Raw genomic sequence first — 27,231 nt, 5'->3', positions numbered from 1 at the left:
TTCAAAGCTGTTTCTGAATCAAGTAGACAGTGCTGAAGATATCCCGGAATCTGTGCTAAGCCAGGTAGATCTTTGTGATAATACAGCCTGTAACTGGACATGATCTGCTGAGATCATGAATTGTGACTTTTCTAGGTTTATCCTCAGTCTTAGAGATTGAACGAGCTGTCCACGTGTTGCACAGAGCAGACTGGAGCTCTTCTTGCAACTTTGCTTTTATGAGCAATATGGAAAGATGTGGACACCTTGCCTTCTTAGGTGAGTTGCTGCTACTTTAACACATTTGTTAAGTACTTGTAGATCAGTAGATAAAAATGAAAATTGGACTAATTGAAATTTCCTCCTGCAAAACAGAGGAATTGTCAGGATTACTACCTATAAGGAATGGTGGCTCTAGACCTGGAATTGGACTCAGAACCTGTGATGGAGTATGAGGAGACAATTAATTGGGCAACACCATAGAATTCAATATCCACACCAAAATGTGCTTCTGCCACACAGAATGTAGTTCCTGTGACAGCTGCAATAGATCTCTTAGCACCAATGGACTCATGGTTCCAGTCTTCTTGGAACCAGAAGAGGCGTGTACACAGTCTTGAGAATGCTGCTGCTATCTTTTCTTGCTCTTCTCATAGATTCTTGGCACCAACGAAGAGCATCTTGGACCAGGGTCTGGGATTAGTATAGGTCCCTACAAGATAGTGTCAAAAAGGCCCTTAGAAAGTGTCTTTTAGCACCAGATTCTTTTTTTTTTAACACTTCCAGGAGTGTGGAGAAAGAGGTGGAATCAGTTCAGAGTCCAGATCCATCTTACATTTAATCTGTTCCATAACTGGATCCCCTTGACTGATAACGCTTTATCCTCAGCTCTCATGCACTTCAGTGCAGGCTTTGTGATCTGTGTTGTACCGAGGAGCACAGGCATTCCATGGCAGTTCATACATTGAAATGAAGTCTTTAATGTAGCTGGGACTTGATCCATTAATTGCCTTGAAAATTAGGGCCAAAGCCTGGAACTGTCATTGGAAGCTGACTGGGAGCAACTAGAGGGACCTGAGCATGGTTCTGATGTGCTCACAATGGCCTAATCAATGGAGAGGGTGGGGAACCACATTCTGTACTAGCTGGAGCTGGTGCATCATGTTTACTTTCATCCTCAGACACTTTTAATTACAGTAATCTGTGGTAGGTGGAGATAACAAATGTATGGATCACTGTGACCCGGCCCTCTTCTCCTATCTGGCTGTCCAAGGTTAGTGAAGAGTCAAACAGGACCCCAAGGCTTCACAACACTTTGATGAATGGGGGCTGCATGCCTTCAATAGAAGGTGGAAACAGCATCTTGACTAGTTCTTCAAAGCATTTCCCCTTTCTGACTAGTGTCACTTAACTCTGGCCTGGATTCAGCTTGTACTAACTGCTCTTCATCCATAAACTTATTTCTTGTAGGTGATCTGATATTTAGTAATGGTGGTGGTTGCATCAGTTGACCATGAGATATATAGCTGAATATCATCAGCATACTATTCACAGCCAAACCCAACACATCTCACTATCTCTCCCATTGGTGCATGTAGATATTGAAGAGAAGAGGGGATAGTAGGGGTCACTGTGGGACCCCACATATGAAGGCCTTTAAAAGAGAAGGAACAGTCACACTTCATCACTCTGTAGAGAGGAACAACTGAAGCCAATGTGATTGGTTTTGTCCTATCTACTGCTGTACCCTCGATGATCTCTGAGAGAGAAAAGAATGAAGCTATAGCTCCACCTGCTCCCTTCTATGGCGGGGGTGGCCAAACTTACAGGTCCTCCGAGCGACATACAACAATCCACAGAAGTTCGAGAGCCGGGGCACATCTGCCTGGGGCCGGGACTTGGGGCTTCAGCCCAGCTCCTGATGAAGCTCTGAGCCCCAGCAGGTGCTGCCTGCTAGGCAGAAGCTCCAAGACCCCCTTCCCTGCTGGGCAGAAGCCTCTACTCCACCCTGCTGCAAGGCAGAGGTCTTGCGCTCCGCCCTCTCAGTCTGATATGTGGAGAATTGAGGGATGTGGGTGGGCTCTGTGAGCCGCACTTTAACCGTAAAAGAGCTGCATGTGGCTTGCGAGCCACAGTTTGGCCGCCCCCGCTCAAGGGTCAGCAGGTAAGTAAACAGGACCTCATGATCAATGTTATTGAGGGCAGCTGATAGGTTTAATATCAGCATGGACACCTGATGCTGATATACCACCATCAATCAATGCAAAAACTGCAGTCTCTGTGCAAAGCACCCAAGTCTGTACCTAGACCCACCTACAAGCTTCAGCCAAAGCAATCTGACTTAGGCATCTAGGTGCTATGAGAGTTTTCTTGCCAAAACCTAAAGCACAACATGGACTACTGATTTCATAGATATGGTCATATGAGTATCCTTTCTATCATTATGTATGGTATATTTATATGCAGTAGAAGGTTTTTTTAATTATATGGCTACAGATAGGGTCCATTGCTGGTTGTAAAAATTTGAGACACCTTGAATTTTGTAGAGAAGACTGGATTCTGCTGCTGCAAACAGTACATGTAATCACTGCCACAGAACGGTCATAAAGTTCTAAGGACCTCAGTATATGTCCTGGTAAGGATTCCTAAATTTAAAATTAAAACTATATCATGTATTTCTTTTTAGCTCTCTTAACAACACTTCTTCAACTGCCTTGTTAGACAGTAAAATCTGGTAATAATTATCAAACACCATGCACACTATTTACAATAGAGTCATATTTCTTTTATTTCTTTTTTTGTATAAAAAAGTAGAATGCTGCTGAAAAGTACCCAAATGTCTGCTGTGCTCCATGCCAATACAGCAGCTTAGCCAAAAATGCAAAGAGAAAAGTTTGCCAAATAAAAGAAAACATAACAAATTGGTAATGGTTTCTATCTTGACAGAAAACTAAAATTATGCCTCAATGTGTGGCCACTCATGTGGACACATAAAAATATCTTAGAGACAATAATTTTACCTCAGATAACACACCCTGACAGTAGAGCACAGCATACTGGCTAGCTTTCACTTCCCTTAAAAGCAGCAACCATGACTGACAAAATGGCCTAGGAATCACATAATTTATGCCTATCACACAAGCACATGCCATGCACTCATAATATTTACTACAAATCATCTTAAGTACAAACACTGCCTTTTGAGGGGTGGGTTGCAAGTAAGAGACAAGGAATTTTTAATGCCAATTTGCCACAACTGGATCAGTCCCAGTCCAGCTGAGGACACTGAAAAAAAAGGAAAAGAAAGAGCAAACCTTTCTCCCAATAAAACAAAGTTTAATTTTAGTTTCCAAAACATTCTAGTGTTGTGTACATATATAGTTTATATACTGCTTAGGGCTTATCTATATTGCTCCGCTTTGTGTACTACAGGAGTGCAGACCTTGCCAGTGCAAACTTAAAGGTTTATGTATTACTGTGGGCCAGGATTGTATGTAACCTCTCGAGGTGGGAGATGTGACAGATGTGAGTCCAAGGGTTTCAAAGGACTACACTGAACAATGTGCCAGACAAGAACAGACTTTTGAAACAGAAAGTGTTAAGTGGTTTTCCTGGGGAATATTTAGGGGGAAGTGATTTCAAATGCTCCATCTTTGGTTATACAAAAACCCAACCTTTTGAAACTATGCCCTTTGGAGAGGGTCTTGTCTGCTGATTACCTGTTACCGAAGACCAAGTTCAGAGGCCTGAGCTGTATAAAAAAAATGGCTGCTCTGCCCAGCTTGGGTTATGGTTCTGAATCTGAGACAGTTATGAACTTATAACCACGGGGAAAACCTACCACAGTCCCAGGTTGGAGTTGGGTTGACTTCTGGTAAGCTTTTTAGCATGTGTGGTTATTTTATGGTTGAATAGGTTTTCTCTGTAATGTTCAAGAATAAACATGCTTGCTTATAAAGAGCTGTTGTGTGGTAAATTATAACTACGGGCAATTGCGCTGTTCATAACCTCTAGAAAGAAAGCAAAGCAGACACTGGCCTTTTGGGTGGTCTGGCTTGCTGGGGATATCACTGTAGGCTAGGAATTGTGCAGCCTGGAAAAAGCCCAATCAGGAGGGATAGAGATACAGGTCTCTGCCCAAGAGAGGTGACAGCTGAGGAGCCAGGAGCCTAGACTGGAAGCCCTGAGGGACCATGAAGAGGAAATACAGATGTAGTTGCCCTGAACTGTGACACATATTTACACAAAACTGGTGTAAATTGTCACTGCTCCTTTTAAGTCTGTGGAGCTATACCAGGGGTGGCCAAACTTAGTGGCCCTCTGAGCTGCATATGACAATCTTCAGAAGTTTGAGAGACAAGGCACACGTCGTGGGCTGGGGCTTGGGGCTTCAGCCCCGAGGGAGGTGCCTCATGGGGCTTGGAGCTTCTACTGGGTCTGAAGCCCCGAAACCCACCTACCCGCTGCAAGGCAGAGGTCCCAAGCTTCCCTCCCCTCCCCCAGTCTAATAGATGAAGAACGGGGTGAGGGCATGGGGGCCTCCGCGAGCTGCACTTTAATGGTAAAATAGCCAGATGTGGCTCATGAGCCACAGTTTGGCCGCCCCGGAGCTATACACTAGCTGAGGACGTGCTTCCTGGCTTATTAAACTAACAAACTTAGGTATTTCCAAAGTACCATGATGTCAAAAAGCATGGAAATAGTCATAATAGTAAAATAATACTGGCCCATATATTTCTGTAGAAGAAATGCCCCCTGTGAAGTGAGTATATGGTTCTGGAAGTCAGGACTTCCTAATGTCAACAGTAAAGCAAAAATCAACTCCCAGTGACAGGAATGGAAAATGCAGTAGGAATGGGGCATGCCAGTGTGGCTCCTTCTGCTAATATATTTATATATCTTGCGAATACATGTGAAGATAAATAATAAATATGCTATTACACAGATTGGCATAGGCATAAACACTTTACTCATATATACATAGTATATAAAGAAGTGATGAGCAAAAGTTTCACACGAATATCTAAAAGTTAGGTGGTTATTTTTACTACCCATAATCTGACAGGTCCTGGCTCTCTTCTTCCTTGGGTCACACCTAGTCCCTATCAATAGGCCGTGGTTCCCCTAAATTCTGATGCTACTCACCAGCCTCTTCAAAGGGGCATTGTCTGTTCTTTTCTTCTTTCCAAAGCAGCAACAAGGAAGTAAGATATTGATATCACTTAGCTGAATCCTGCTACACTAGCTCACTGCAAAGTTGGTGGCTCTGTAGCTTCTGAAAAGTATGCTTGAATGAGTACGATTACATTAGTTGCTTTTTTCTCCTGCTGATAATAGCCCACCTTAACTGATTACGCTCATTATCGTTAGTATGGCAACACCCATTTTTTCATGTCCTCTGTGTATATATATCTTCCTACTGTATTTTCCACTGCATACATCCGATGAAGTGGGCTGTAGCCCACGAAAGCTTATGCTCAAATAAATTTGTTAGTCTCTAAGGTGCCACAAGTACTCGTTCTTTTTGCTGATTCAGACTAACACGGCTACCACTCTGAAACTTGTCACATTAGCTGTGGAATTTCAGATGCAGGTAATGTACATTTGCATGGGATTAAAGTACAGAATATCACTAAGGGCTTGTCAATACAGTGATTTAGTGCATGGCAAGTCAGAGGGTGAATCTACAATGCTGTAGCCTGCTGCATACTAAGTGGCAATGTGTTCCTTGCACTAAAAGTTCCCTAGTTTTTTCAAAATAGCAGTAGATTAAAGCGTACTAGGGAACTTTTAGTGTACAGGGTCCACATAGCCATTTAGCACATGGCAGGCTAGTGTGCTGTAGACTTGCACGCTGGCTTGCTGTGCATTAAATCACTGTATAGACATGAACTAAATTTGAAGGAAGCAGAATCTCAGCTGAGATGCTACTGGTTCCTGCTACTTACTTTGGGGAGAGGGTGACTGGCAAAGAAAATGAACTACCTTGCTTCCTCCTGAAGAGGTCCTGAAGTAGGAATAGGGAAGCAGACTGTGTAACCTTCTCCAGAAGAGAACCTACCACTACAGGTAAGTGCCAATGGGAAAAAAAAAAGGTTCTGGTTCAAAGATGAGTGAAAATTTGGAGTAGGCCTTATTTTTCCCTAACCAGATTTGCCCTTCCCGAATATAATGCATTAAAAATCCTTACCATCCTGCATCATCCTCTACTTCAGGTTCAGACATTTCATTTTCAGGAGTGTCTGCTATTGCCTGAGTTAGCTTTGATTTGAATCGGTCCAGTAGCGCCAGCGTCTGAAATGAAATATCTTTTGTTTTACTGAAGTTTTGTAACAATAAAATACGCAATACACTTATGTTTGGATTACTTGAGGAGTAGTCAATTGAGGTGGATTAGAAATTGTTCAAAAAACATATTTGAGGAAGATATTCCCACACAGTTCACAAATTCTCCATCCCCATCAGTGATTACCATGTTGCCTTTTTGACATGACCATATGATATAAATGTTGGGAGGCAAGGTATGGTGTAACAAACTGAATGAAACCATTAGCTTTTAATGTGGTCATTCAAGTACATTTCCTATCATTTTAACAAACAATAGATGATAAATTAATAATCCTCCTGCAAAGAACAACCTCCAGATAATTTATGAAAGTGGATATAAACAAACTATATATTGCTATTAGTATATTAGTAAGAGTTATAAATATTAATACCTAGAAGTAATGTAAGGAATTTGTTATAGGTTATGAACTCTGGTCAGTCATTTACAATGCCTTAAGCATTTTTACTTAAAGGAGCAGTTACTTACTAAGAGTAAGATAATCAATAAACAACGCAGACTACGGAGGACAATTATACTGTGGAGAGTTGTCATTTTTCTCTGGTGAAGAAATCAATGAAATAAATTAAAAATAATTCAGCCTTTGATGTCCTAATTTGGTTGACATTTACATACTGTATTTTACAGTGCTGATACAACCTTTCCAATTCTGTACTAACATTTCCAAAAAATTGTAATAGTATGTGAGGGGAAATATTTTGTGTGTATATCTATCTATCTATCTATCTATCTATCTCACAAAAAATTCTCACAGCAAAATAACTGACCAAGTATTATTAATTTACCAACTACAATTGGTTAATAACTTAGATAGATTAATAACTAAATCACACAGTGTTTTATTAGCATTTGCTGCAAAGAGCCGCAGGAGGCACATTAAAGAGCCACCTGCGGCTCGCAAGCCTCAGCCTGAGTATCACTGCTGTAACTGTACTGATACATTATATCATAATCAGTCACTTAAAGCTGTTATTTTGTAAAGACCTCTGTATGACTGCTTTTATTTTTTAAATCTAGTTCTAAAAGTAAAAAAGAAAACTTTTTGAAGTCTCTCCCCAAAAGTTAAAAAATGGGAATCAGAAACAGAAAATATCATAAATGTGCAATGTAGTCAGATTTCCTTGTGCAAGCAACCTTATCTTTGGGAACTTCCCGGCTTATGAGTGCTTTCACTACTTTAGTGTAGCATTAACAATAGGATTTTTGTTTGGTCTGGTTTTTTGGTTGGGAAAGGCGGTTGCATTTAATGTCCATATTTTGTGTTTAAGAAAAGTGGGAGGGGAAGAGAGAGAAGAAAAATTTCAGAACTAAAGATTTTGCACAGCATAATAGCTCCACAGCTTTGACCAGGGATGCAAACAAGTTGCTTCCCTCCTCCTACTCCCCCAGTGGAGGCTTTGTCTGTGTGAGCAGGAGAAAGAAAACCCCTGGCCGCTTTAAGGGTTGTAAAATTCATTTTGTTGTATTAGCAGATATCCAGTACACGTTCAACAGGGGGTCTGGCTCCTTCATAAACTCGAGTTAGAAGTGGATTAGGAGATGATTAGTTGGTGCTGGTCCATGCTTTGAGCAGGGGGTTGGACTAGATGACCTCCTGAGGTCTCTTCCAATCCTAATCTTCTATGATTTTATAAGAGATCTCAAAGAAGATGGGAAAGGAGACTGGGCTCCTCATGTTTGGTACAGTGAGGAAACAATCCCCTTTCCCTAGCCCATTAACCCTCTGATGAGGGCAATGGCATCCCAATAGCAGTACTGGGACCCAGCAGAAGGGAAAGGTGTCTGTGTGGCTGGGGGGGGGGGAGGGGGGAGGAGAGGGCTGATGGTGGTTGTCCTCCAGGTACAAAGGAAGGATGACCTACACTGGATGAGTTATTGCTGGATAGTTCCCAGATATGTTACTTAATAAAGTTGTGGCCTTGTTAAACTATGTTCCTGGTGTCTTGCCGGTCTTCCTGCAGAGTCAAGGACAATGATCATACTGTAGGTATTCACCTCAGCTGATTATGATCCACTTTGCCAATGGAACTTTAATTTCTTTCACTGAGAGTTAATAGCCTTTGGAGCTACAAAATTTCCATGAACTTTTTAGTTTAGAGCTAAATCAGCTTCATGAACTAAAAGCTCCATCATTCCTTGCTATGAAGTTATTAAACTTCAAGTTTCCAATCTCTTTCAGTAGCAGAACATTTATATTCATAGAATCATAGGACTGGAAGGGACATCAAGAGGTCATCTAGTCCAGTCCCCTGCATTCAAGGTAGGACTAAGTATTATCTAGACCATCCCTGACAGATGTTGTCTAACCTGCTATTAAAAATCTCCAATATAGAGATTCCACAACCTCCCTAAGCAATTTATTCCAATGCGTAACCACCCTGACCGTTAGGAAGTTTTTCATAATGTCCAACTTAAACTGCCCTTGCTGCAATTTAAGCTCACTGCTTCTTGCCCCATCCCCAGAGGTTAAGGAGAACAATTTTTCTCCCTCCTCTTTGTAACAACCTTTTATGTATTTGAAAACTGTTATTATGTCCCCTCTCAGTCTTCTCTTCTCCAAACTAAAAGCCAGTTTTTTCAATCTTCTCTCAGAGGTCATGTTTTCTAGACCTTTAATTATTTTTGTTGCTTTTCTCTGGACTTTCTCCAGTTTGTCCACATCTTTCCTGAAATGTGGCACACAGACAGGACATACTACTCCAGTTGAGGCCTAATCAGCATGGAGTAGAGCAGCAGAATTTCTTCTTGTGTTTTGCTTACAACACTCCTTCTAATACATCCAAGAATGAAGTTTGCCTTTTTTGCAACAGTGTTGACTCATATTTAGCTTGTGATCCACTATGATCCCCAGATCCTTTTCTGCAATACTCCTTCCTAGGCAAAAGTCATTTCCCATTTTGTATGTGTGCAATTGGTTGTTCCTTCCTAAGTGGAGTACTTTGTATTTGTCCTTACTGAATTTCATCCTATTTGCTTCAGACCATTTCTACAGTTTGTCCAGATCATTTTGAATTTTATCCTATCCTCCAAAGCACTTGCTATCTCCCTCCCGCCCCCAGCTTGGTATCATCTGCAAACTTTATAAGTGTACTCTCTATGCCCTTATTTAAATAATTGATGAAGATATTGACCAGAACCAAACAAAGAACTGATCCCCGAAGAACCATACTTAATATGCCCCCCCTTCCACTCTGGGAATGGTTTTCCAACCAGTTATGCACCCAGCTTATAGTAGCACCATCTGGTTTATTTATGAGAAGGTCATGCTAGACAGTATCAAAGTCAAGATATACCACATCTACTGATTCCCCCCCCATCCACAAGGCTTGTCATCCTGTCAAAGAAAGCCATCAGGTTGGTTTGACACAATTTGTTCTTGACAAATCCATGCTGTTACTTGTTAACTTGTAGGTGTTTGCCAATTAATTATTTGCTCCATTATCATTCTGGGTATTGAAGTTAAGCTGACTGACTGGTCTGTAATTCCCCAGGTTGTCCTTACTTCCCTTTTTACAGATTGGCATATTTTCCCTTTTCAAGTGCTCTGGAATCTCTTCCGTCTTCTATGACTTTTTGAAGATAATCACTAATAGCTCAGATATCTCCTCAATTATCTCCCTGAGTATTCTAGGATGTATTTGATCAGACCCTGATGACTTGAAGCATCTAACTTGTCTAAGTAATTTTTAACTTGTTCTTTTCCTATTTTACCCTCTGATCCTACTTCATTTTCACTGGCATTCACTATGTTAGACATACAATCGCTACTAACCTTTTTGGAGAAAAACAAAAAAGTCATTTAGCAATTCTGCCATTTTCACATTTTCTGTTATTGTTTTTTCCCCCCTCACTGAGTAACGGGCCTACCCTGTCCTTGGTCTTCCTCTTGCTTCTAATGTATGTTTTTTTGTTACCCTTTATTATGTCTTTAGCTAGTTTAAACTCGTTTTGTGCCTTGGCCTTTCTAATTTTATTTCTACATACTTGTGTTATTTGTTCATATTCATCCTTTGTAATTTGACCTAGTTTCCACTTTTTGTAGGACTCCTTTTTTGAGTTTCAGATAATTGAAGATCTCCTGGTTAAGCCAAGGTGGTCTCTTGCCATACTTCCTATCTTTCCTACACAGTGTGGTCGTTTGCTCTCGTGCCCTTAGAAAAATTGCCAACTCTTGAAATGTTTTTCCCTAGACTTGCACTAAAGTGTGCCTTCTTGAAATCCATTATCTTTATTGTGCTGTTTTTCGCTCCCTCCCATTCCTTAGAATCATGAACATTACCATTTCATGATCACTTTCACCTAAGCTGCCTTCCACTTTCAAATTCCCAACCAGTTCCTCCCTATTTATCAAAATCAAATCTAGAACAGCCTTTCCCCTTGTAGCTTTCTCCACATTCTGAAATAAAAAACTGTATCCAATACATTCCAATAACTTGTTGGACAATCTATGCCCTGTAGTGTTATTTTCCCAATAGATGTCTGGGTAGCTGAAGTCCTCCATCACCACCAAGTTCTGTGCTTTGAATTATTTTGTTAGTTGTTTAAAAAAAAGCCTCATCCACTTCTTCTTCCTGGTTAGGTGGTCTGTAGTAGACCCCTAACCTTTGTATCCAAATACAAACATTTGTAAAAAGTGTAATGTATGCATTTTGGACATGTTATTTTCTGCTTTACAGTTTCACGTTTTAAAATATTCCAAATTTTGTTATCTAAAAGCCCCATCTATTTTAAACTTAGCAAAGCACATTTGCAGGAGCGCATGGGAGGTCATGGCCACCACACAAGGGCAACTCTATGTGGGTTGTATCAGAGGGGTAGCTGTGTTAGTCTGTATCCACAAAAACAATGAGGAGTCTCCGGTGGCACCTTAAAGACTAGCAGATTTATTTGGGCATAAGCTTTCATGGGTAAAACCCCCTACTTCAGATGCATGGAGTGAAAATTACAGATACAAGCATATCTGTAATTTTCACTCCATGCATCTGAAGTAGTGGGTTTTTTTACCCATGAAAGCTTATGCCCAAATAAATCTGTTACTTTTTAAGGTGCCACCGGAGACTCCTCATTGTCTGTGTGGATAGCCCTTCTCTCCAGAAGTTTTTTAGGGCAAACTCATGGCACTTTCAAGCATAGCAATATTGATGTTCTGACTGAAGAACTGACTGGAAACTTCACAGATTTTCCCAGCACCTATGCCTGAATAACTCACATAAGGGACCACTGAGGCCTCTTTTTTTAAAGAATTAAGCCAACCTTTCTCTTGGAGTGAAATTTTGTGTAATACAATTGAAGAGATAAGAAACTTTTCCAGAGTTTTCTGTGAAACAGGTTTTTCTTAGTGTCTGTTTTATTATTTTAAGCATCTACCTGCTCTTCACGAGATATCCCTTTCTTTGGCTGTTGCTTCCGCAGATCTTCATACTTTTTCTTCTCCTGTAAATATTCTGTAACTATGCTGTTTGGATCAGCTTCTTCCTCTGAAATAGAAAACAATGTTTTTTTGCTAAACAAGTGCAGTGAAAGTATACTTTGTGATTTAATATCAGTGTACAGGCTTGTCATGTCTTCTGAATTACCAGACAAAACACCTTATGAAAAGCTTTTGGATATATAACTGCCTCATCATTTAAGTCTCTTGCTGTAAGTCACTCTCTCCACCCTCAAATCATCTTTGTGGTTCCAGCTTACCAAATGATCCAGATCAATCTACATGACTCCCCTGTCCTCCTCACTATTTACCATTCCACCAACGTGTGCATTATCCCAAATTTCATCAGCAAAGATTTTATATTTACTTTGAGATCACTGATGAAAATGTTGTATAGCATCAGGCCTTGTCCTGACCCCTGTAGAACCCACTAGAAACCCCATTCAATGATGATTCCCCACTGACAACTACTTTTTAAGGCTGATCAGTTAGCCAGTTCTTAATCCATTTAACGTGTGTTATATTGATATTGTATAGTTCCAATTTTCTCATCAGAATGTCACACAAAAGTCAAATTTTTACAAAATTCTAAGTATATTACATCCACGCAGATACCTTTGTCAACCAAACTTGTACTCTCATCAAAGAATGAAATGAAGTTTGTTTAGCAAGACCTGTATTCCATTAAACCACATAACTGGTATTAATTATATTCCTATCCCTTAATTCTTTATTAACTGAATCCCATATCAGCTTGTCCATTATTTTGCCTAGGGCTGATGTCAAACTAACTGTTCTACTGTCCCTCAGGCCATCCTGCTTGCCCTTTTTGAATACTGGCTACACTAGCACTCTTCCAGACTCAGCTTACAATATAAAACACGTGTATGAGACAAATTAATAGAGAGAGGGGGTGGGAAAAAAGACAAGAGTAAAAGAAATAAGATAGATAACTGACCGCCTAAGCCAAAAGTTCCTGATTGTTTCAGGTGTTGTGGAAAGTTTGTTTTTTTACATAGATAATTCAGTCCAGGTTTGCAAAATAATATCCAATATGCAGCAGATGAAGTTTAGAAGCAGAAAAAGACTTGTTAGACTAGATAATCTATCTCCCTGCCAATGACAATGCAAAGTGAAGTTTGCATTCACAGTTAACATCAAAGCATCCAGCCCAGCATGCCTGATCTGATCCCACAAATTTTTGAGGTCAATAACACTGGCTACTAATGTTTTTCACAAAGTACAGTCCTACAACAAAATGGACAATATACTGGATAAGCACAACCAAATTCATAGTACAACCATCTTTTTCTGGGTGTCAAATTTAAATCCTTTGAGAAGATTATTCAAGCAGCCATACCACCTGTCTAGTTTTGCTGCTCACTGGTTCTTGGTCTTTTGAGAGATTTAGTCACCTGGTTTAATAGGTTTTTTACATATCTCCCTCCGCCCCTCAATATATTTTCATTTCCAGCCAAAATGAACAAGCAAACAGCTTGAGAACAGCTGAGAGACCTATCTGCCTTTCATTATTGTGCATCTGTGATATCAGGGTTAAATCCTGCCTTAGGGTCCATCTGGAATGCATAGAAATGTAGTATTGTTGAAATACTTCTACATGGTGCAAAGAAAAATTAACAAGTAAAGACATCACAGTTTGGCAAACAAAATGCATAACATACATTTTTGCCCTATACAGTGGGCTTTTAAAGACAATTTTGTAAAGGGCAATCTTTTTATTAAGACTGCCACGGTGAAGAGGGGGAAATTACTTCCTCTATCAAAGATGTCTGTGAAAGTCTTTTGTGATATATTAATTGGAACTTCTATGGCAGTAATAAGGTCTTGTCATTTAGAATCTGTTCAAATTCAAATTCTTTTTGCTAGATTATATGGTATGATTTACAGTCATGTTTGAGGATTTGTGACTGCTTTGTTACCAAAAGTTTATACACACACCATCAAAAACTATTTAAAACAATCCTTAGTTGTTGACTGCAAAGAAAATTGCTAGCTTGTTAGAATAACTTTCAAAGGATTCCTAACTATCTAGATAAGGAATACTACAACAAACAGATTACAGTTCAGGTCCTGCTTCTCTGGCTATGAAATGGGATGGGATGGATGTGGAATGTCTTGTAGGTAAAAAGGAATATCTATCCCCTGCCTGGTGTAAAAACCCATTTGGACCTTCTGCGTTGCAGCGTGTCTGGGGAAGGAAAGGCTAGGCTCTGGGTGCTCTGGGGGAGAGACAGGGTTTTGGGTTCCATTGCTACTTGGTCCTCTTGTCTTCTGTTCTGCGGGGGATGGGGCTGCAGAGCCTACTTCAGCCAATAAACTAGACCAGGTTTTGTAGCCACTCCGTGGCTTGGGGGAAAGGATTCATTCACCACAGCAGCCTTGTGCATCTGCCTAGCATCTAACCTGGCTAGTCGGCTGGCTGCTGGGCAAAGATTTTAGCTTTCAGGGCAATCAGAAAAGTTCTGTTACAGTATTTAGAACCCACCAGAAAGAGTGAACAAATCACACAAAATCTGGTAATGCAATTCAACTAAACAAAAAACAAACAAAACAAAAAGAGAAAAATAGGTATCCAGATGACATGCCTTATAACTAAAATGATCAAGGCAGGAGCAAAGAGGGTAACAAATTGAACTGGTATAGCCGCATAACTCTTTACTAAGAAGCACATCAACTGTGATATTTTTGCTCCCATTATTGATACTCCATAATTCAGCTAATTTATGCTATATATATGTAGATATCTATCTATCTATCTATCTATCTATATATATATATACACACACACAGAGCATACATATATATATATATGCTAATTTAAAATCCTGTTGTAGTATGAATAGAAATTCTAATTCTAGGTCACTGTTAGAGGTTTCTATCATTTTTCAGCTTCAAACAGGTATGTTTCTTTCCCTCCCAGGCCTGTACAGCTTTACTCATGATACAAAGACACCCTGGTTTTAGGTGAAGGTATATGAAAGAGTCCTTACCTTTTTTAACTCTCTAAAACAGTTCTAAAGGAGATTTTCTGCACAATATATGTAATAATATCAGAATACATGATGGTATGTTATGAATACATGTTTTATTGACACTCATTTGGAATGACTATATAACTCATCATATTCATCGATACTTTGGGTCCTGCGCTGCAAGCTTATAGGGACAAAATCCAAAAGCCACAAAAGGAGTTACACTAGCAAGGGACATAAAAGGCTATAAGAACAAGTTCTTTAAAAACATTAGAAGCAAAAGACATGAAGGAAAGTGTAGGTTCCTCTCCTTAGTGGGAAAGGGAGAGCTAATAACTGATGAAATCAAGAAATCTGCGTTGTTTATTGCCTGTTTTGCTTCAGTCTTCACTAAAAAGGTTAATGGAGAGCAGATAATCAACACAATTAATATTAACAAAGGGGAAGGAACACAAGCCAAAATAGAGAAAGAACAGCTTAAAGAATATTTTGATGAATTAGCTACATTCAAGTTGGCAGGGCATGATGAAATTCATTCTAGGGTACTTAAGGAACTAGCTAAAGCAATCGTGGAATCATTAGCAATGATCTTTGAGAACTCCTGGATGATGCGTCCAAGAAAACTGGAGAAGGGCAAACATAATACCTGTCTTTAAAAAGGGAACAAAGAGGATGCATGGAATTATAGACCAGTCAGCCTAACTGCGATACCTGGTAAGAGACTGAAACAAATTATTAAACCATCAATTTGTAAGCACTTAGAGGATAATAGGGTTATAAGGAATAGCCAGCATGGATTTGTCATGAACAAATCATGCCAAACCAACCTAATTTCCTTCTTTAACAGGTTTGCTGGCCTGGTCATAGGGGAAAGGAGTAGACCTGATATATCTTGATTTTAGTAAAGCTTTCGACATAGTCCTACATGACATTCTTTTAAATAAACTAGGGAAATATATGAAATTACTAGAAGGTGGGTGCACAACTGGTTGAAAGCCATAGACATTACCATAGAACATCTATAGACACAAATTCTGTGCTTGAAGAACAAGTGTATAGCAGTAGGAATATTCTACCAACCATCTGACCAGGATGGTGATGGTGACTGTGAAATTCTCAGGGATATTAGACAGGCTACAAAAAACCCAATAATAAGGGGGATTTCAACTATCCCCATATTGACAGGGTACATGTCACCTTAGGATGAGATGCAGAGATAAAATTTCTAGATACCATTAGTGATTGCTTCTTGGAGCACCTACTCCTAAAACTCACAAAGGGAGAGGCAATTCCTGATTTAGCCCTAAGCAGCGCAAGGATCTGGTCCAAGAACTGAATATAGCAGAACTGCCTGGTAATAGCAACTAACATCCTTGTGTGGGGAAATTACCAAAGAAACCTATCATAGTAGCACTGAACTTCAAAAAGGAGAGCTACGCTAAAATGAGGATAATTAAACGGAAATTAAAGGTAACAGTCACAAAAGTGAAATGCCTGCAAGCTGCAAGGAAACTTTTTAAAAAATACCATAATACAAGTTCAAACTACATGTATACTCCAAATTAAAACAGTAAGAGAACAAACAAACAAAAGCCACCATGGCTAAACAACAGAGTAAAAGAGGCAGAGAGAGACAAAAGTATATCTTTTAAAAATTGGAAGTCAAATCCTACTGAGGAAAATAGAAAGGAACAAACTCTGGCAAGTCAAGTATAAAAGTTTAAATAAGCAGGCCAAAGAAGAATTTGAAAAGCAACTACCAAAAGACAAAAAACTAACAGCAAAATTGTTTTGAAGTATATCAGAAGCAGGAAGACATGCCAAACACCCAGAGGGGCCACTGGAAGATTGATGTGCTAATGGAGCACTCAAGGAAGACAAGAAAACAGAGTAGGAATAAGTGGTCAGTTTTTGCAATGAAGAGAAGTAAATAGTGGGATCCATCAAAGATCTGTGCTGGGACCAGTGCTGTTCAACAGAGAGGTGGCAACATTTGCAGATGATACATTACTTAAGATAGTTAAGTTGAAAGCTGACTTTGAAGAGTTACAAAGGGATGTCACAAAACTAGGTGGCTGGGCAACAAAATGGCAGATGAAATTCAAAGTCGATAAATGCAAAGTAATGTACACTGGAAAACGTAATCCCAACTATACATACAAAATGATGTGATCTAAATTAGCTGTTACCACTCAAGAAGGAGATCTTGGCATTATTGTGGATTGTTCTGGAAAACAGTTGCTCAATGGGCAACAGCTGTCAAAAAAGCTAACAGAATGTTAGGAGCCATTAGCAAAGGGATAGATAAGAAGACAGAAAATAATGCCACTATATGAATCCATGGTATGCCTACACCTTGAATACTGGATGCAGTTCTAGTTGGCTCATATAAAAAAAGATGTATTAGAATTCGAAAAGGTGCAAGGAAGGACAACAAAAATTATTAGATGTATGGAACAGTTTCTATTTGAGGAGAGATTAAAAACACTGGGATTGTTCATCTCAGAAAAGAGACAACTAAAGGGGGGATATGATAGAGGTCTATAAAATCATGAATGGTGTGGAGAAAGTTAATAAGGAAGTGTTATTTACCCCTTCACATAATACAAGTACCAGTGGTCACCTAATAAAATTAATAGGCAGCAGGTTTAAAACAAACAAAAGGAAGTATTTCACACAACACACAGTCAACCATTGCCATAGGATGTTGTGAAGGGCAAAAGTATAACTTGGTTCATAGAAGATAGGTCCAACAATAGCTATTAGTCAAGATGGTCAGGGGCAAAACCCCATGCTCTGGGTATCCCTAAACCTTTGACTGCTAGAAGCTGGGACTGGATAACAGGGGATGGGTCACTTGATAAATTGACCTGTTCTGTTCATTCCCTCTGAAGTATCTGGCACTGGCCACTGTCAGAAAACAGGATACTGGGCTCGACGGAACATTGGTCAGCATGCCCATTCTTATGCTCTTATTCAGAGTAGCTCTCAGTGGTTCACTGGCAAACTGTGAGAATCTATCTAGTGGGATTTTACAGGAGTCAATCCTGAGTCCAGTACTATTTAATATTTTCATAATGACTTGGATAATGGGGTGGAGAGTATGCTTATAAAACCTGCACAAGGAACTAAGCTGAGAGGGGTTGCAAGCACTTTGGAGGACAGAATTAAAATTCAAAACAACCTTAATAAATTGTGAAATTGATCTGAAATCAGCAAGATAAAATTAAGTAAAGATAAGTGCAGAGTATTTTACTTAGAAAGGAAAAATCAAATGCACAACTACAAAATGGGGAAAAACTGGCTAGGTGGTAGTTCTGCTGAAAAAGATCTGGGTGTTACAATGCATCACAAATTGAATATGAGTCAACAGTGTGTATAGAGTTGTGAAGGCTAATCTTTCTGGGGTGTATTAACAGAAGCATTGTATGTAAGACATGGGAGGTAACTCTCCTGCTCTTTTCAGCACAGGTGAAGCCTCAGCAATAGTAATGTGTCCAATTCTGGGCAGCACATTTTAGGAAAGAAGTGGACAAATTGGGGAGAGCATAAGAGAGTAACAAATATGATAAAGGGTTTAGAAAACCTGACTTATGAGGAAAGGTTAAAAACAGTCATGTTTAACCTGATAAAAAAAGACTGAGGGAGGGATCTGCTTACAGTCTTCAAATATGTAAAAGGGTGTAATAAAGAGGATTGTAATCAATTGCTCCCCATGCCCACTGAAGGAAGGACAAGCAATGGGCTTAATCTGTAACAAGGGAGATTTAAGTTAGATGTTAGGAAAAACTTTATAACTATAAGGATAGTTAAGCTCTGGAACAGGCTTCCAAGCGAGGTTGTGGAATCCCCATCATGGGAGGTTTTTAAGAACAGGTTGGACAAACAGCTGTCAGGGATGGTCTAGGTTTTACTTGATCCTCCCTCAGAGCAAAAGGCTGGACTTGAGGACTTCTTCATCTACCTTCCAGCCCAACATTTCTATGATTCTATGTTTACCTTGCCTAGTGATGACTAATTTTAGTCTTAAAATTTCCCATATTCGTAATAGGAGTTTGTTTTCATTAAAATATTTTGTATCAATGTGATAATTTAGTTTAAAATGTCATAAGAATTAATAAACTAAAAGTTATTTGATCAAAGACACTTCCAATACAGCACAAAATAAGCAAAAAAAGACCTATTAGACAGGGGATAGCTATCTAATAGGCCAAGTTAAACAAAACAAAATTAGGGCTATTTTTGTTCCTTATCCCACAAATTCAGGCTCTTATATATGAATCTAAGACAAATAAAGGCAATCCTAAGTATGTCATATAACCGATCTAGAGTTCAATTTCCCCATCTGTAAAGCTGAGACAAATTATATTTATAAACCTTTATAAAAAGCATTGAGAAATTAGGGTGAAAAACATTATATAAATGCTTATATTATTATTATGATTACATTGTTTATTTGACCATTTAAAGAGCTAATCTCTTACTATTATAGCTGTTTTTTTAGTTACAGTGAAATGTCACATATGGCTGATTTGTTAGCTTTTAAAATTTGCTTCTTGGTACCAGGGAAAATGTTTTTCATTATTTTTATTTATACAGGCAAGTGGTTTTCCAGAGGTATATGAGAACATGCCCCCTACCAGGAAGAGCTTACAATTTAAACAGTTCCAATGAAGGAACATAGAGGCTGTAATGAAATCAGAGTGATTTACTAACGAAGTTTAGCATGCATCATATTAACATTTCTCTATTTATTTTAAATACAGAACTAATTTAATTTATCCTTTTTTTTTCTTTTCAGGGAGGAGTCACATTTCTGAAATAAATGTGTAGGCTAGTAGGTAGGCGGAAGGCAAAGATAATGACAAAATTTCAAGCCTGAGAAATTGGTAGGAAAGTAGAATTGCCCGTAGTAATAGGGAAGTAAAAAACTAGAAGGATTTGGATGAAAAGGCAATTGTATTATATATTCAATTAGACATATGTCATGTGAATTAATAAATTAGGGCTGATTCAGGATTAAGGATATCATATAGAACATTGTTACGGGAAGTTAAATGACAAATGTCTCATTTTTATTTTCAAGGATTCCAGCTGTCAGAGATATTCCACATCTTTGTCTCAACCCTTTTTACTTTTTCATTTAGTACTTAAGACTAACATACAGGATGTTGAATGATGTTGCCTGAAGGCACACCGCTCCATCTGTTGTAACTACTGTTCTGTAGTTTGATGGTCTTATTGACAACTTTCCTGTTTTGTCCTGTCTCCCAGGCAGAGGAAGCTACAAATCACATTCTCAGTGTTGTGGCAACAAGCAAAAAACCCCTCAAAATTCTTTACCATAAACAGATTTCTTCTTGCCAAAAAGGAAAAACACTGAAGTAAAGTAATATTATCTAGAATAGCCTAAAGCTACTCTTTATATATCCAATTGAACAGTTTGTTGTAGAATGTCAGTGTGACAAATATGCATCTTAATTATTCCAATTGTTTGGTTACAGCATTTCTATGATACTGATTAATAACAATAGATAATTTAATAGTATACAAAACAAAATTAAGACTATTGATCAGTATCTTCCTTTTTGATTTGTACAGCTAAACTATTTTTTTCCTTGGAAGATACTCAACAACATGTGAAATGTCTTAAAACACTCTCAAAATATTTCGCAGACATGAATAAGGCATCTTTTTCAAGACTGTCAGTTCCAATAAAGAACACAAAAATAAATTTAACCCCCCCCCTAAACTCTCCAGACTCCTGTGGCAGAAGATCAAACAGAATATAATTATAGGGCAAAGTTAGTGCACTAGGTTTCAGATAGGACAGAGACCACTGAACTGTAAATCTAAACCAAACCCTGATTGTCAAGCCTTTTGAATGAATGACAGAAGACTTAAAAGTCTGACAGCTGTCTAGAGAAAATGTTTTACTTTGGAGTCAGAAACTGTTCTATTTACTCTTCCTATAATTTACACACACACACACACACACACACACACACACACACACACACACCTCTCTTTATTTCCTCATTGCTCCAGCTAATATGTTGAAGACTAACAGCTAATATCTGAACAGTCCATGCCCCATCAGAGTTACAAAGAAAGATCTGGAATTGGAAATCTACCATATAGAAAGATCAGAAAAAATTAAGATATAATAATACACAGAAAATAAAGGGAGGGAAATTGCAGCTGAATGGTATAAAACACAATCTACCAGAAACTTCATGCACTATGAGATGGAATGAGCTGAAGAGAGTAATGCAGTATAGTATAACACCACTACATTATAATATTATGATCCTACCTCTTCCCCGTTTCCTTAGGTCTTGTCTTCTACGGAAAAAAAAGAGGTGTTCTTAAACTAGCTAACCTGAGGTAGAATCCTAGTGAAGACAAGACAGATGCAGTTTTCACATGAGTTAGCAGGTCAACTTAAAGACTATAGGAGAGTCTAAGCCCTGGTCTACACTACAGGGTTAGGTCGATTTTATAATGAATGCATCTACACAAGAAACCCTGTTCTGTCGACCTAAAGGACTCTTAAAATCGACTTCTGTACTCCTCACCGGCGAGGGGAGTAGCGCTAAAATCGACCTTGCTGGGTCGAATTTGGGGTAGTACGACGCAAATCGATGTTATTGGCCTCTGGGAGCTATCTCAGAGTGCTCCAACGTGACCGCTCTAGCCAGCACTTTCAACTCCGATGCACTAGCCAGGTACACAGGAAAAGCCCAGGGAACTTTTGAATTTCATTTCCTGTTTGGTCAGTGTGGAGAGCTCAGCAGCACAGGTCACTATGCAGTCCTCCCCACAGAATCGCAAACGAGCTCCAGCATGGAGCGAATGGGAAACACTGGATCTGATTGATGTATGGGGAGAAGAATCTTTGCAAGCAGAACTCCGATCAAAAAGAAGAAATGCTAATATATATGCCAAAATCGCACAGGGCATGATGGACAGAGGCTACAACAGGGACACACAGCAGTGCCGCGTGAAAGTCAAGGAGCTCAGGCAAGCCTACCAAAAGACAAAGGAGGCAAACGGTCGCTCTGTGTCAGAGCCCCATACATGCTACTTCTATGATCAGCTGCATGGCATTCTAGGGGGGGACGCTACCATTACTCTACCACTGTCCGTGGACACCTGCAAGGGGGGAGTCTCACGCAACACGGAGGAGGATTTTGTGGATGAGAAAGAGGAGGAGGAGAAGGAGAATGCGCAGCAGGCAAGCGGTGAATCTGTTCTCCTCGGCAGCCAGGACCTTTTCATCACCATGGAGCCAATACCCTCCCAAGGCGTGATCCCTGACCCTGAAAGTGGAGAAGGCACCTCTGGTGAGTACACATTTGTAACTATAGTACAGGGTTTAAAAGCAAGGGTGTTTAAATGTTTGATTTGCCCTGAAGACTTGGGATGCATTCATGGCCAGTACAGGTACTGGAAAAGTCTGTTAACATGTCTGGGGATGGAGCGGGAATCTTCCACGGACATCTCCATGAAGCTCTCCTGGAGGTACTCTGAAAGCCTTTGCAGAAGGTTTTGGGTGGGGTGGGGGGAGGGGCTGCCTTATTTCATCCTCCACGGTAGGACACTTTACCACGTCAAGCCAGTAGCAAGTAGTCTGGAATCACTGCAGCATAAAGCATGGCAGCGAATGGTCCTGGGTTTTGGTCGCATTCAAGCAATGTTCGGTCTATATCTTTCTATGTTAGCCGCAGGAGAGTGATATCATCCATGGTCACCTGGTTGAAATAGGGGAATTTTTGTAAAGGAACAATAAAAGGACCCCGTTAATGCTGGGCTGTTTGCGCTTGGCTAAAAGGGATCATCCCCGAGAATAGCCACTTGGCGGGGAGAGGGGTGAAGGGATCATCCCAAATAGCCACGTGGAGGGGTGGGAGGAGGAGTGTGCTGCAGTTTGAACACATTCCCACATGTTCCCCGCTTACCCTTTGGCTTACCATGGCTACCTGGAAACCGAATTCTGTTGCCCAGCCGTGTGTGACGTGTCACTATACCGGCAGGCGCTCAATATAAAAGGTAAAATCCGACCTTGTGCCTAAAGCACATGTGCTGTCTGCTGTGAATTGCTTGATTCACTGTGAAAGAGTCTCCCTTTTGTTTTCAGAAATGTATCATCTTAAATTTTACTCTCCCTTTTTATCCCCCCGCAGGTGCAAATGTTTCTATGCTCCCCCTATCATCTCCGTCCCTGAGGTTCTTGCAGATTAGAAGGCAAAAAAAAAAAAAAAAAGCACTTGGGATGACATGTTTTCCAAGCTCATGCAGTCCTTCCACACTGATATAGGCACAGCTGAATGCATGGAGGCATTCAGTGGCAGAGGCCAGGAAAACATTAAGTGAGCACAATGAGAAGAGGCAGGATGCAATGCTGAGGCTAATGGGGGAGCAAACGGACACGCTCAGGCATCTGGTGGAGTTGCAGGAAAGCCAACAAGAGCACAGACCACTGCTGCATCCACTGTACAACCACCTGCCCTCCTCCCCAAGTTCCATATCCTCCTCATCCAGATGCCCAAGAACGTGAGGGGGAGGCTCCAACAGTTTTGATTTGTAGTGTGGCTACAATAAGCAATGTGGCCTTGTCCTTCCCTACTCTACCTGGGCTACCTTATCATAGAATTGTAGAATATCAGGGTTGGAAGGGACCTCAGAAGGTCATCTAGTCCAACCCCCTGCTCAAAGCAGGACCAATACCCAGATAGATTCCCCCCACCCCCCCTCAGATCCCTAAATGGGCCCCTCAAGGATTGAACTCAGAACCCTGGGTTTAGCAGGACAATGCTCAAACCACTGAGTTATCCCTGCCCTCCCGCCCAGTTATCTCTCTTTTTTTTTAATTAATAAAGAAAGAATGCATGGTTTCAAAACAATAGTGACTTTATTTCCTTTGCCAGCTGTGATCGAAGGGGGGAGGGTGGTTGGTTTACAGGGAATTAAAATCAACAAAGAGGGCGGGTTTGCATCAAGAAGAAACACACACAGCTGTCACACCGTAGCCTGGCCAGTCATGAAACTGTTTTTCAAAACCTCTCTGATGCGCAGCACACCTACCTGTGCTCTTCCAATCACCCTGGGGTCTGGTTGTTCAAAATTGGCAGCCAGGCGATTTGCCTCAACCTCCCACCCCGCCATAAACGTCTCCCCCTTTCTCTCACAAATATTATGGAGCACACAGCAAGCAGTAATAACAATGGGAATATTTTGTTGCGCTGAGGTCTAACCTAGTCAGCAAACAGCGACAGTGAGCTTTTAAACGTCCAAAGGCACATTCTACCACCATTCTGCACTTGCTCAGCCTATAGTTGAACTGCTCCTTACTACTGTCCAGACTGCCTGTATATGGCTTCATGAGCCATGGGAGCAAGGGTTAGGCTGGGTCTCAAAGGATAACTGTTGGCATTTCAACATCCCCAACAGTAATTTTCTGGTCTGGGAAGTAAGTCCCTTCTTGCAGCTGCTCAAACAGCCCGGAGTTCCTTAAGGTGGGAGTGTCATGCACCTTTCCCGGCCATCCCACACTGATGTCGGTGAAACGTCTCTTGTGATCCACCAGTGCTTGCAGCACCATTGAGAAGTACCCCTTGCGGTTTATGTACTGGTTGGCAATGTGGTCTGGTGCCAAGATAGGGATATGCATTCCATCTATCGCCCCACCACCATGCGCCAGCCATGAGTCTCTAACTGTAGTGTAGACATAACCATAGAAACTTCTGAAAATCCCAACCACTGTGATTATTTCAAACCCACAAGTATAATTTATGTCTTGAACATAGCCAAAATATTATTTTTTGTGAAGTAACACATTTTTGTAAGCAATATTTTTTTTGTCTACACTAAAGACACAAAACCCACTGGGGCAATTAACAGACCAAAGAAATCATTTCAGAGCAGATAACCCTTGGAAGGGAGAATGCATATATGCAAACACAGGCTTGGGGACAACTATTATATGTATAATTCTCCAAAAACCTTTTAAAATTGTGCAGAAAAAGAGAGGTGCCAAAACATCATATTATGGACTTGATCTTTTCACTAGGCTCTGCTAACTTGTGACTGACTCATTGTTGATCCAGCAGAGGGATCCGATCATCCCTGCATTGAAACACTGTAGTTTGGCTTCTGACGCCTCATACTTTGAGCAAAGGATTCCTTCACATAAAACAGTGCTGGAAAATGGTATTGCAGATGTGCATAGCATTGGAATAGCAATGATATTTTTCCATTCTTATCTTCAAAGCACTCCACAGCATGGGCCCAGGATATCTAAAAGGCTGCTTAAAGGTCCATGACGAAGATTGTGGTTGACAGCTCCACCACTGGCTCAATGGAACTTTCAGTAATAAAGGTAAAACTTGTCTGTACGGGAGTCAGAACTTTGTGGAATGGGATAAGACTGTGGATTGAACTCTCCCAAGAACTAAGGACTATCACAAACCTCACGACTTTCCACTACAAGTACAAGGTGCATTTCTTTGAGTAGGCCTCTCTCATATAAACACATCGCAACAGTAGATTTATAAAAACCAAAACAATCCCCTCTCCTACCGCAACAAAATGCTCCTTTACACGTGCTTCTCTGGGGAGAGGATGAGAGAACAAACAAGATGTAACAGATGTGTAGTCACGTTGCTTAATGCACTACTGGAAGGGGCCCAGGTACTATCGTGATGAGCTCAGTATAAGAGCTTACACAGAATAGAATTTTTTAAATACTGTAGGATGCCAACAAGGCTAATTTAGATAAATGAAATATAAGAATCTCACCTAGTTATTTCATTTATCTAAATTAGCCTTGTTGGCATCCTACAGTATTTTAAAAATTCTATTCTGTGTAAGCTCTTATACTGAGCTCATCACGATAGTACCTGGGCCCCTTCCAGTAGTGCATTAAGCAACGTGACTACACATCTGTTACATCTTGTTTGTTCTCTCAATATCTTGCCAGGGGCAGAAGCATGTGCAGTGTCTTGTTGTAGTGGGAGGGGGAGTTGTTTTGTTTTGTGTTTTTTATAAATATACTGTTGCTCTGTGTTTACATGAGAGAGACGCCTGGTCAAAGAAATGCACAACACCATTTTCCAGCACTGTTTTATCTGAAGGAATCCTTAGTTCAGAGGATGAGGAGTCAGAAGCCAAACTACAGTGTTTCAATATAGGGATGATCAGATTCTTCTGCTGGATCAACAATGCGTCACAAGTTAGCAGAGCCTAATGAAAAGATCAAGTCCATAATATGATGCTTTGGCGCTTCTTTTTCTGCCCAATTTCAAATATCTAATTAAGGAATGATGAGAAAAGAGAAGTCCCAACCTAACTTCCTGAAAAAACGTTACATTTCATTTTTAGATTTACACTATTAAAAGTATATTGTCTCTTACCCACCAAGCTGATGCTAAACGGGGGTGTATGCCATCGGGTCCTTTATCCCTCTGTGATGGTGACTTCAGAGTTTGAATTAGTTTGTTTTCTTTTAAATAGATTCTACTCTCCTAAGATATTTCTTCAAGGCATAACAGATGCTGGCCTCATGGTGTAATCTGTCCTAAAACCCAATGTCTGGGACAAAGTTTCCATTTATAGTCTGGAAATGAGATGATGTTTTAGAATTCCCTAAATAATACAGGAAATGATCAAATGGGGTTTATTTCCCTCACATTTACAGCAACAAAAATAAGGAGTAGTTCAGCTGAAGTCAATACTGTTGCATATATATATAAAATCAGTGTGAGGACCTTATCCAAAGCCTTCTGAACTCAGCAGGAGTCTTTTTATTGACTTCAATGGGCTTTGGATCAGAACCTTAATTTCCAACTCATCTGATTAATTTAATAGGGAAATAAACTTGGACACCAAAATTCACATTATAGCTTTGCATTCACAATGCTACAATTAAGGTCTTGTTACAATTTCCATTAGAGTCTTAATTTTACAAGAGGCAAAAGTGAATAAACTATTTATTTTAAAGGGTAAAATGCTTAATAATTCTTTGGTGCTGTAACACAGACAGATTTTTAAAACAACTTTGCCGATGATGATTAGGGCTGAATGCTCAAAAGGAGTTAGGCACCTATGTCCCTGTTTAGGGACCACTGTGGTGCACAAAACATCTGTTGAAACCATGTAAGTGCCCTCACTTCGTGCCAAAGTTTTTATAGGAAAAGTTCCCTGGGCACTGAGGTTTCTGCCCCTGAGCATGCACACTCCTGCCTCCCTCTGGATGTCCAAAAGCTCACCTCAGCTCCAGAGTAATTCATAAACCAGGATAGATAGGTGTTCGGCTACCTAACTCACCATTAGACCCCATCTGGTAGGCATGCTCAGAGGCTGCCCGCCGGATTCGGGGGAGGGAGAGGGAGAAGGAGAAGGGGAGCGAAACAAAACAGTTGGGGAGGGGGCAGAGGGACATCCCTCATAACTTTTAGCCCAGTGATGAGGCTACTCACATGGGA

The 27,231-nt window shown here is 40.2% G+C and overlaps 1 protein-coding gene across 1 annotated transcript in view; it reads right to left on the bottom strand.

Annotated features, from left to right (window-relative positions):
• The window catches only part of CWC27 (CWC27 spliceosome associated cyclophilin), a 206,432-nt gene that overhangs the window by 19,809 nt on the left and 159,392 nt on the right, over window positions 1–27,231 (bottom strand). Inside the window, exons 12-13 of the mRNA XM_034773080.1 lie at window positions 11,693–11,802; window positions 6,170–6,273 (exon numbers count right to left, since the gene is read on the bottom strand). Coding sequence (XP_034628971.1) covers window positions 6,170–6,273; window positions 11,693–11,802 — 214 coding nt within the window. The remainder of the gene's footprint in view (window positions 1–6,169; window positions 6,274–11,692; window positions 11,803–27,231) is intronic.

Source organism: Trachemys scripta, chromosome 6, assembly GCF_013100865.1.
Source record: "Trachemys scripta elegans isolate TJP31775 chromosome 6, CAS_Tse_1.0, whole genome shotgun sequence".
NCBI lineage: Eukaryota > Metazoa > Chordata > Testudines > Emydidae > Trachemys > Trachemys scripta.
This window is presented reverse-complemented; position numbering and strand designations above follow the sequence as displayed.